Here is a 12,482-nt window from a genome sequence, read left to right on the forward strand (position 1 = left end):
ATAAGCAAAGACAGGGGAGACCGGGGCCACATGGAACACTTTTTGGTTTTGATGTCATTATATAAAGACCTATTTGGATACAGTTTTTATGTCTGACACTCTGTGTTCTAGTAGTTAACGGTCATCAGTTGTTTTTACAAGAAATGTTACAAGAAAGTCACAAGAAATCAGTTGTTATATCTGCCCCCATGTAACAGCATATGATGTGTAACAACACACGTAATACATACCAAAAACCTCAATAAACTTCCAAGAATATATAGTTAAAGCAAGTTTAATTAAGACAATATAATTAATCATATCAAGTATGAGACATCAGTTTGTCTGTTGGGAGGCAGCGAGGTATCAGCGAAGTGGTTTCTGTAAAAATGTGTGTCAAGAAGGTTGCCTCATCTTTTACTGCAAACCAAATCTACCTGCAAGTATAAATAAAGTAACCTTACTTACCTCAGAGCACTTGCAGTGCTTCATAGTCATGTATCAGTTCTGACTGGTGCATTTGGAGATGTTATATTTGCCCCTGGTCTCCCCTAATATAGATCAGGATAGCCAAACATATGGCCTGCAAGCTAGAACCGGCCTACCAAAGGGTCCAGTCCAGCCCACTGGCTTTGATTCTGCACACCTCATACTGATGCGCTTGTGACGGCTAAGAGGAGGCAGGTTTCAGGATTAAGTTAAACATTTCACAAGACACAACATTTTACAAAACATCCACATTTCAGAAAACACAACTACATTTCACAGAACAAATGGACTTCATATAAACTGCTGCTTCAGAGGCTTTTCCACCCTGACCAGAAGCTCTCTGAAAGACAAACACTGAATACTTATTGTCATCGTATTTAAAGATGTTGAACATTATGCAAAATATCGTCAATCAGCAGCTTCATTACAAAAGAATCTCTATCAGATTTCTATCTTAACACAATATTGGTCAAACCCTTTTGCAAGTGTTGGGAAGGTTACTTTTGAAATGTAATAGGGCACAGATTACTAGTTACCCTGTTAAAATGAAATAAGTACTTCATCAAAGTAATGTAACTTATTACAATTACTATGTACTTCTGATTACTTTTCTAACAAATGTTTGAAAACACAAGTGCATAAGTGAAACACTAAAAAATGGCCCAATGGTTTTGCTGGCCCGCGTTGTCCGGAAATATGCCGAAAATTGATTTTACTGAAAAGAATGTATTCAGATGTAACCCCAACATTTTGATTTAGTAACTCATTTAATAACATATTTTTTCATAGCTAAACTGATTACAATTACATTTATTTTGTGATTTAATTACATCACTCCATAACATGTAAATAGTTACACTGCCTGATACTGTTTATTACTAAGGTTTGTAAGGCAGGGGATGACTTAACCTGCTTGAGTTTGGTGTGGTGATTCCAGTATTACTACACAGGAGCAGAAATGTAATGTAATGCCCATGTAATGACAGTGAGTTGCAGATGTTGTCATATATACACAGGCCCGAAATACACAAATGGGACCTATACATGCATTAAGGAGATGAAAGACGTCAGAGCAGCACCTCGGCAGTGCCCAGGAGGCAAACTGGAACCTCTCCAGCCACCAATTCATGCGCCATGCTTACATATGGGGACTAGAGCCAGCGACCATCCGGTTCCCAAGGCAAGTCCCTATGGACTGAGCTACTGCTGCCCCTAAAGTAGACTGACTGAATGTAGAAAACCAAACATATTGTTGAAATTGCACTTATTAGACATCTCAGTCTGTCCATCATTGGTTTTGTACATGGATGAACGTCCTCAGAAGGTACTTCTTTACACTACAAGAAAGGTAAAAATTTGGAGGTGTTGTTACTTATAGTTTATTATGCAATGGTTTTACTGCTCCATGAAGTAACATAAGTTAGACACCATTGATAGATCAGTGGTTCCCAACTGGTGGGTCACAGTCCAACAGTGGGTTGCGAGTCTATTCTGAATGGGCCGCAAGTACTTCGCAAACGCATTAAGTTTGTAGAAAAACATACTTTATTTTGAAGTACAGTGAATTTCCAAGACACAAGCTTTAATTTGAAGTACTATTTCCTGCTGTAGAGTGAGTAAATAACGGACAGCTACTTAACAGAGACAGCAAACTAGCTCGACAACATGGCCAAACACAAGTATGACGCTGAATATGTTAAACTTTGTGGACCTTGAACTAATGAGGAGAAATTGACTAAGGAGAAATTTGGATGCCGTGGCTGGACCAGTTGGGAAGCACTGATAAAGATTATTGGAGACCCCACCAGGTCATTAGCAGTACTCTAAATGTCCAATCATCCCACAGCCCCAATCTGACGTAACCCTGCAAATTTTGTATATGACAATAATCAGTTCCCAAGTAATCAAATCAACAGTGTCACAGAAACACTTCAGCTTTATTAAAGGTGTAATGGTAAAGCTAAAAGTGGCAACTGATACTATTAGACTACATACATTTGAATGTGTCTTTGAGAATGCTAAAGATGCATAGGGGGAGTTAATTAGAAAGGATTTAGTTGGATTAAAGCGTCATACAAAGAAAGGCACAGACACAGAATAAGGAGGTTAACAGGAATAACAAGCAGAAGGTGTATTCTTATATATTTTAGTGTATGTGTGTGTGTGTGTGTGTGTGTGTGTGCAGCTGTGCAGTGACAGAGTGAAGGGAGGAGAGAGCAGAGGGGGTCCATTGTGGGTCTTTGTGTGGCTCAGATTGTCCTCTACTCTGGGAAAGTGGAAACTCAACACTCCTCTCCAGAGGTCTGGTTACCAGGTGAGAGAGGAGGAAAGAAAAGGGAAAAACAGAGAGCGAAGGGAGGGAGAGCTGCATAGGTGCGGAGAGAGAAACCGAAAAGGAGAGGCGAGGGAGAAAAGAACCAGGAGATTTTGGGCATGAGAGCTGGAAAGAGAGATGGAAACTGAGAGAGAGAGAGAGATCAAGAGATGAACACAGAGATAGGAAGAAACAGCCTGAGAAAGAATAAACAGAGAGCGGCTCAGATTTTGGTTTTAAATCCCACAAGACTCCTAAAATGGATGATCAAAGTCTAACAATCCTGAACAAATTTCAGAATGTATTGCGTGCCATGCTAGCTCATCACATGTGGCCTGTAGATAAAGAAATGATGTGGAATTAAAGTGATATTATCAGCTCTCTGTCCTCTCTGCAGTGAAAGCACAGCCATAGAGGAACATAAAGGAACCAGATCATGACCTCATCTGGAGTTTTAAGCAAATACCAGATACAAACGTCAGCACGTCTCGGCGTAATAATGAAAGCCGCCGCTGGGATCTTTTCCACAATCAAACATCAAACTGAAACCAGTGGCTCATTTATAACTTAGTTATAACATAACTCCTCCTAGTGGCCATTTCTGAGACTTCAACTTCCTGCAACTTTTCTCACCCCCAGAAATAAAACCATCACACATTTCGTATCTCAAAATGTACATTTATTTTTCTTTTTTCACTTTTTACAAACTATATATATATTTTTACAAACACCACCTTTAACCCGGAACACCAAAGTTTACAAAGTACAAAGAGGAAGTACACTATCTAGCTAGAAAGACCACTCAATTTCCAGACATGTTCCAACTTAATGTCTTAAAGGTGTGTGTGATGAGGAAATGATTAAAAAAAATACAGCTAATTCAACTTAGACAGGGGAAAAAATGAAAATCTAACTTAAAAATAAGGACGCCCAAACTTTTCATTGGACCAAGTACACTTCTTTTTCATTTTTTTCCACAGTATATCTGGTAGTCAGTACATATCTTTTCCCTTTTTTGTTTATATCATCACATGCATCACGATATCAAAACTTATGAGTATTTTCTACTTGAAATTCCCTTTTTTTTTACTCTTGTTCATCACACCAGGTTATTGTCTTTTGTTTGGACACAGTTGCATTGCAGTGAACTGTGTCCAGATCTATTTCCGTGTTGCTATCAACCCGAGAAGACTGTAAATAAAACAAAAAATAGTAACAATCTCAGAGACCTTTGATTAAAATCTTATACAGTACTATTGTTGATGTGTGTGTGCGTGTGTGTGTGTGTGTGTGTGTGTGAAAGCGTGAAAGCGTGAGAGGAGAGGGAGATGGGGAGGGGGGTCGCAGGAGTGACCATGTGTGTTTGACAGGAGTGTTTTTGTGGATGCTTTCGCTCTTTCTCCCCCGATATTGTCTGGAGTGGATTGTGGAGGCGGTAGCTCTGAGAACAGCTGCTTCTGACAAACACTGCGTAAACACTATGTGTGTCACTTGGGGATTGAGAGTGTGCGTTATGTGTGTGTGAGTGTGTGTGTGTGTGTGGGTTGAGGGGGTGGTAGGAGACTTTTAAATTTGCAAAGAGGAGACTAACCATCTATCTAATAACCGCTGGGTCTGTTTGAGACATCACACGGCCACTAGAGTGATGAGTGATGAGTCCTCTTCAGTTTTAAAACGGAACTGTTCATAATTAAAAACTGATTAATTAACCTGATTTGAACCCTCTTCTAACTGAAGCTTGCTGCTTGCATGTCGGAGCGGAGACTGATATTGACCTCCTGAAAGTGATCCCAATGAATAGTGATTCATCTTCACAAACATAAGAGGCAATTCAGTCGTGTCTGTAGCTGCTTGTGAGTGAATGATGAATGAACTATATGTATGTTCCGCTATGTGCATGCATGAATGTATATAACAATGTATATGTGTGTCTAGTAATGTGTGTATATGTGTGTGCATGCACAGGTTTGCGTGTGTTTTTGCATGTTAGCAGGCAGATATCACTGTCCTCCGTTATAGGCATAGTCTGCCTTGTTGTGCATGACCAGTCTGTTCTCCACGAAATAGAAGCTGTCCGACCGGGTCTCGTAAGGACACTCCACCATCTGACGGACTGAAACAGAGACAACATATGCACGTCATTCCAACGAAGGCTTTTTTTTAAAAAATATCCAACCAATTAGAAACATGAAATGTCCAAATTCTTTGGAGCCATCATTACAAGTGGCACTAATGTCCTTCCATGGTAACAATAATATCACAACACAACCAGTGGCAAAATAATGTATTAGCAAATATTAATGACATCATAGTTTTCGTTGCACAAAACAACTGGTTTTAAATGAACTTTTAAGCGTTAAAGGACAGTTTCAGATGCATTTATGTCCGTTTTAATATAATACTAACATGCAGTATGTACACTTAATGCGTCAATGGTCACTGCAATCTTTAATCATTCCTCCTCTGTACTACAGTTGTTCCAATACCAGTACTGGAAATGCCTCCTCTCCCAATGACAGGTGCATGTTGTCCAGTAAACACAATCTAGCAGGGCCATTTCTAGCTTTTTGGTAACCCTGTGCAAGATCTTGTTTTGACCCCATATCTCACTCACTCATGAATACACACCAAATCTGCGTCATATTCCATATGCATGAGACCAAATTCTGCATTTTACACATAAAAAATGTGGTTTAATTTCACTGAACTGCATTAATAATGTCAAAACAAAGTTTTCGCAGGCCCCTGCCAAAAGAGATGCCCACCCTGTGCCATTAGCCCCAACAAAAGATACATACCGCCTGGCCTCACAAGGTTTCAGGGGGAAACCCTGGGTAGACGTTAGAAAATGCCAGTATTTTGGTAATGTTTTACACTGGATTAAAAAAAGTTCTATGTTCTATATCATTTATTCTATTTATATGTTAGTTCATGTTTTACAAAGGGTTTCGTCTGAGCAATGCCATACAACGACAGCAATCTTTTCACACCCACACAAGGTTAGTGGTACACAGCATACAGCAGTTGTTTGTTTTGTTCTGTTTTTAACACAATGCTATCGGCTCTGTACTCAGTATTGGCCAGTTTGCAAGGTCATGTATCTGAATCTGAATGGTATTGGAACCATCTTTGCTCTGTACTGGCCATGAAACTGTCCCCTTTTATATCACACACATTGTATGACACAGCGGACAGAAATAACACAGAGGACAAAATCCACAGTCCTTGTTCTGTGCAGCCTAAGCTAATACATGGCTTCAGCAGTTCAGGAGTGTATCCTCTAGAGTTAGATATTTTAGGATGGACTTTCCTCTTTGTGTCTCCCCGGGCAGTGTTTCTTCGCTGAAATGCGACAGAAGGTTACTTCTTGGTGGTTGCATATGGTTTGACGCTAGGACACAACACTAGCAATAAGGTTAGATGGACTAGAGGGAAGAAGATACCACTTGATTTGCCGACCTTAGTCTGATGAGTCCTCTTGGAGCTTGAGCTAAACTTTAGAAATGCATTTTTACAGTACTGTTGATTTTGCTTCCCATATTTTACAGTATAGTCGTGCTTGGAAGGGATCTCCTATCAGCCGGTATGGAGTGGAGGAAAGATTGCAGTGACCAACAACTCTTTCCATGTACATATGGCATATACTGTGTTAAGACAAACCATCATTTCTCATGAATATGGACATTTGCACAGCAAGACACCCCAAAACCTAATCATCTATTCTACTCATATCTACTGTGTTCACAAGAATGACTCCATAAATGAGGGTCATAAAAATGCACGCATGCACTGTATGAGCCCATATTTTCACATAAATTATCCAACACACAGCATAAGTATTGTACGTTCAGTTGAGTGACATTGTGAATGTCACATGACTAGCATAAGATATGTGGGGTGTATATCCCTCCATCAGTTACAGCTGGCTCAACTGTAACCCAGTGTTTACTTTTGCTAAAGGCTCCATTGTGATACATGACAGGGAAAGAGTCATAAATCTTCTTTAAGGAAGTGTCATTCATAAAAAATTACTGAATTCTTCTTTTGGTATTTGCATGGTACACAGATTACATAACACAAGATTCAGTCTTCTCCTAAATATTCAAAATTTGGAAAGGTCTGTTCTGAGCTGCAGTGTATCATGTAGCATACTTCTCTGTAATCATAACAAAAGAATATTCTCTTTGGCATAATCGCACTTGTTTAAGTTTAAGGTTTTACTGGTAATGTGTGTGTGTTAGGAAAAGATGACTCACCCAGGCTCTCTGACAGCTGAGGGAACTCGTAGATGTGCTCACAGGTATTACGGCTGTTTGGGATACAGAAGCCAAAGTCAAAGTCAAAGCTCTTCAGCAGGTGATCACGGAAGTAGTGCCTCTCGATCATGCGGAAGTTGTTTAAAGGCCGGTTTCCGACTGTGAATTCCACCCTGATGGAATGACACAGAGAGAGTGGAGACGTGATGACGTAGCAGTGGCAATTGTTATGTTATTACAGTCATACTGCACAAATGAGTGTGACTGTCTCGCTGACAATGACAGTGCTGCAGTTGTTTCCATTGTTTGTGTTTAACCAGGTGAGTGTTTTCCTTTAGGTGTGTGCCGATGGTGTGTGAGTCACTCACGTAGCTCCCACAGTCCTCAGTCGCAGGAAGGCTGGGGTGAACTGGTAGCGTACAAATCGGCCCGCGCTGGCGTCTGCCTCTCTGTTCTCCTCGTCATCCTCTGAGACCCACAACACAGGACAGAGACGTTTGAGATAATTCACACTTTGATCAAAATAACCGGTGATGGAACCTGACAACATGCTCAGAGACATTCATTTTAAGATAAAAGCGAGAATAAGCAGTCAGCAGGGTCAGTACAGTCATTCCTGAGTGCTCAGAAGCCAGACACTTCACAGTCAACAGCTTAATTAAGGAACAAACACTAAAATAAAACAGTACAAGGAGGCTGATGCACGGTACCTGTATGCGGGGGTTTGGCAATCTCAAAAAGGACAGTGCTGGTTTCCAGGTCCCTGATTTTGAAGCGTACAAAGTCAATGTTATAAATATTGTCCTCGGGTTTACAGAGGTACCCTGCAACAATGACACACAGATATCAGGGGTTAAGGGGCTACATCCTTAAAGCACAAACAGGTTGGCTGACACATGCACGTCCTTGGCTTTCTTGACACTCAGGTGATGTAGTTTTGCTTGTACACAAACACAACTTTGCATACATACATACATACAGTCTACACATACATATGCACTCTGACCATAAAATAAGACGAAGCTTTTACGACCACTGTGGAGCTACTGTGTCAACAGAGATATGCAGGAAAATAAACATGTGCAGAGCAAACAAGAACATACCACATTATGTGTGCTGTTTTTGTTTTAAAGACATAGATTATTTAAAAATGATTATGCTTCACACTTTAATAATGTCGTACAAAGTGCCATTTTCTCATAAGAGAGAGATAGAGTGTTTAATTTAATCTCAACAGTTTCATGCCTTGCAAATTCCATATGTTGCCTCGAGGCTACAACGCTGATGAGAATCTACCATGTTGTCATTATTTGTTTATTTATTTGTATCTACACAGGGTGTTTCTCATCAATCCTGGCATTGAATTTGATGTCATACAATGATCTTAATATGATTAAAGCAACACCAGATACTCTTTATGTCACAGGCGCCTCTTATTATTAAACAGCAGGGGAAAAGAAGTTATTTCAACATTGGGGGGACATGTATAAAATGGAGGGTTGGGGGTCCTTTGCCAGAAAATTCAGAGCGTCAAACAATCTGGTGAGTTTTTCTGCACCACTTTCTGGCCTTTCTGCATCGATTTGTGGTTTAAATGTCTTTAATTGTGTCAAAATAAAAGTCCTGTGCTACTTTCATGTTTCAAATAGAGACAAATGCATGTGTACTAAATATTGAGGGGACGTGTCCCCTGTGTCCCCCCTATAATCTACACCTCTGATTAAATCCCCAGTGTCCACTCAGCTGCTTACAAATAGAAACACCAGTTTTTCCATGAGTGAATGATACTCTAATGAAATCTACCATTTGAGATTTGTATTATCTAAGATAATAAAACATATATGATGTAATACCATTTTAATTTCACATAATAAGCCTGCTCAACTGGATGTCTTTGGCTCTAGTTTTACATAATGTAACTATAGATGTAATGTATCCTGTAGGTTGTAGACTCATTCACATTGTGTTGAGATACTCAGGACGCACACTGAGCATCACAGCTCCAACAAGAGACATTAAATAGAGACCCAAACCTCGCGTAGCCACCCGCAGTCCTAGCACATCCTCCGGCGTGATGTGTCCACTCTGTGTCCGCAGGTCTTCCTCCGTGACGGGCCTGCTGTCCACCTGGCTCCTCCGGGACTTGAGCCTCTTCAGAACCCCTCCGCCGGGCTTGCGGTCCCGCGGAGCAGCCGCAGTGCTGTGCCCGCCGCCGGAGACATTTTCAGCAACAGGCGCGTCGCTGCGGGCTTTGGCTCCGCTCATCGTTGACCGTCCTCGGCTTCCCTCTGTCTGCACCGAGCGTCTTCCGTCTTCTCCCTGTGATAAATGCCAGAAGAATAAGATGGCGTCGCAGCGTTAGATGTCGAATGTCGAGAGAAGTGTCGGTGAACGGTCAAGCTCTTGTTTTTGTAAGCACATGCTGTACAGTTGCCATGACAACTCGTCCGGTGAGCCAGAGGAGGAAGTGATGTGGTTCGTTGGAACGAGCACCAGGGGGCGATGGAGAGGCCCTCAGCTCTAATGTCCTACCTGACTGAGAACACAGAAGACACTGTCCACATGTAGTAATGATAATGTAATACCACTACTACCACCAGGCTGTTACTACTACTGACTCATAAACAATAGCTACAGTGTGGAACATTATGTAAAGTATAATCAAAACAAAAGACAAAGATCCCTATGTGCACTCAGGAACATTATCATTTAGAGACAGGAAGGTATAACACCACATCAGAGGAGGACAGACTTGTGTTATTTAGGTGAACTTCAGAATGAGGTTCATTTTTTGTTTTGTTTTACTGCACTGTATATGAAGATATAAGGGATGTACTATTCACTAAATTGACCTCTATTTAGGCCTATGTTAATTTCTTTTGGTTGGATGACCATGAAATACCTGAGGGGGTACCTTTTTTTGTGGCAGAATATCTTTGCCAGGCCTGGGATAGGAGGCAAGGTATTTTGTTTGAGGACTGAGCAATAAAACAACATGCACTTTGGATTGATCACTGCAACATCATTGTAATGGTGTTTCGTAAACCCGTGAGGCTTGGACACGTTTGTGTGTATGACACAAAATAAAGAAAATCAATCATTCAAACTACTAAATAATAATAATAATGATAATTACTAGAAAATTTTGCAAGGAATTTTAAGGGGGGCCTGCTACTGCCAGTACAGAGGTAGTACATACAGCAGGTACTACAGGTACTGTATACTTCAGGTGCTGCAAAGTACAGGCTCATGCTTACTACAGGTACTGCATACATGTACTATATACTACAGGTATTACATACTACTTGTCCTGCAGGTACTGCACACTACATTTGTATGGCTCCTCTCATGTTGGTATTTAACATCCATAGGCCAAACAATGGCAGTAGTAGTAGTAGTAGTAGTATTACTATAAGGCTGTAGTAGTGGATAATAGATGCTGATATATAATGTTTACATGCTCTTTAAAGTTGCTCCAATGATGTGTGTATTTGACATTCATAGCCCAAACTGCAGCAACAGTAGCAGCAGCAGCAGTCGTAGTAGTAGTAGTATTTGTAGTAGGGATATAGAAGTACTACTTCTAGTAGTAGCAGTATTGGTAGGATTGGATAGGATTCACTGTGAGTAAATGCAGAGATGACAGCAATGACATCTGTGAGTTTGTGTGTCAGTGACTGTTCCCATGGTACTTAATGAGGGATACCTGTAACAATGCAGCAGAGAGGGACAGAGACCAGGTCAGAGAGCAGGCAGTTATTTAATGTATTTAAAACCTCTCACACTCCTCTCTGTTATGCCCAAACTGTGAGTCCAATCGTCAATATGAGGATACCACCAAAAAGAGGAGATTCTCCCGATCACGGAAATGTCTTGTTTATGTTTGTGGCGTCAAAAAAGTGATCATGGTTGCAGGTTAGAGATCTGGTGCCCCCAGCTGTTTTATGGAAATTTCCCTCTCTGTTTACGTACTACATGTACTACAGTCACTGAGCAGTATGTGTCTATAATATTTTATGTATTTACAATACATTACAATATGTATGTAACATTCCTAATCCTAAAAGTACCAGCAGTAGTATTAGTAGTAAAGGCTGTAGTTGTATAATAAAATAAGGAGGCTATTGTCATTGTATTGTGACAAATATATAATAAGCAATGGAAGTGTGCTCAGATCATTTATGTAATTAGCAATATCACAGTATAAAAACCTGTAATTGAGAATTACTTAATGTCTTCACAAGCTGTCCTTTGAGAGTTTTCCAGCACTGCAGCCCATGATTTAAATTAGATAAATTACATTTAGAGGTCGGTTTAAGAGGATAAAAATCCTGCTTGGGGCCCCCAAAAGTCTACTGCCGGCCCCTGCTCTGGACATTCATTACCACTGAGGTACTAACATGTGAGCAGCATTTTAATACTGTAGCTGATTGAGGTGCAGTTTTACCCTTGTCTATGTTGTATGATCTGAAAGACAGCCCCACACGCATTCCACACACACACACAGTTGAATAAATCTAAGAAGTCTTATTCCTCAGAATTTCTGAATGTCAGGGATCATTTCACTTGTATGACGTTTCCTGCCCTAATGTACAGGAAACGCAAATTTCACGCAGTAAAGGCCCAGGTGTTATGCAAATGAAGGTCTGCTGTGTGAGAGCTGATGGGCACTTCCTGCTGTGAGGATGCCCCAGGTAGCCTCCTCCACAGCTCTCTGCACAAAGCAGTGAGAGCTGCATGGATCCGAGTCCTTTTCACTCTGTGGAAAGTGGCTTTTCGTCTCAGTCAGAACCTGTTAATCCAGTCCATTGAGCAGCGTACTCCTGTCAAGCTGCAAGGGGTTTACAGAGCACTTCCGGGCTTTAGTTTCAAAATAAAAGAGGTTACTGTAACTTCAAATTTGCAGTTCTGCTTTCATTCAAATCATGGTGAGTCCCTTCAGACTACACATTAAGTTTTTTTTCCCAGCCATACCTTAGCATTACAGGTAGATCTAGCTTTTCAAATTGATTTCTTACCTGCAGATGAATCCAGACTAGTCTTTGTGTCCTTTGGGCCTTAATCATTTTCCTCCCTATTGTAACTGTTAAGTTACACCGATTAATAACACTGTGCTGGCTTGACAAAAGTTGTATACCAGAAAGTCGGCTACAGTAAGTAAAGTAACCAGCATGCAAAGCAGTTCAGGTGCATATGTATTTTTCTCCTGTATTAATTGATACTTATGTGAAATGTGCAAAAATCACCACAGTACAGCAAGGTAAGTGTAACTATACCAACATATTTAATCTTTCATTATACTTTCTTTGCTATTATTAGCTGATGGGGGCGATGGATGCCTTAATCATCTCCTTCAGTAACAGACTGCGACACCCACAGTGCAAGAATGAGCACTTCAACATCTCCTTCATTCCAACAGCACTCAGACTTCTTAATAAGACGGC

At 40.6% G+C, this 12,482-nt stretch overlaps 1 protein-coding gene across 1 annotated transcript; it reads right to left on the reverse strand.

The window, feature by feature from the left end:
• Positions 1 to 3,451: 3,451 nt before the first annotated feature.
• Positions 3,452 to 9,472, reverse strand: LOC126385991 (protein unc-119 homolog B-like). Its single transcript, XM_050038060.1, has 5 exons — positions 9,072 to 9,472; positions 7,749 to 7,862; positions 7,407 to 7,506; positions 7,039 to 7,211; positions 3,452 to 4,895 (listed from the first exon to the last, which is right to left on the reverse strand). The coding sequence occupies exons 1-5, from the start codon at positions 9,301 to 9,303 to the stop codon at positions 4,783 to 4,785; spliced, it is 732 nt and encodes a 243-aa protein (XP_049894017.1). The 5' UTR covers positions 9,304 to 9,472; the 3' UTR covers positions 3,452 to 4,782.
• Positions 9,473 to 12,482: the final 3,010 nt, after the last annotated feature.

This window comes from Epinephelus moara, chromosome 24 (genome assembly GCF_006386435.1).
Source record: "Epinephelus moara isolate mb chromosome 24, YSFRI_EMoa_1.0, whole genome shotgun sequence".
NCBI lineage: Eukaryota > Metazoa > Chordata > Actinopteri > Perciformes > Serranidae > Epinephelus > Epinephelus moara.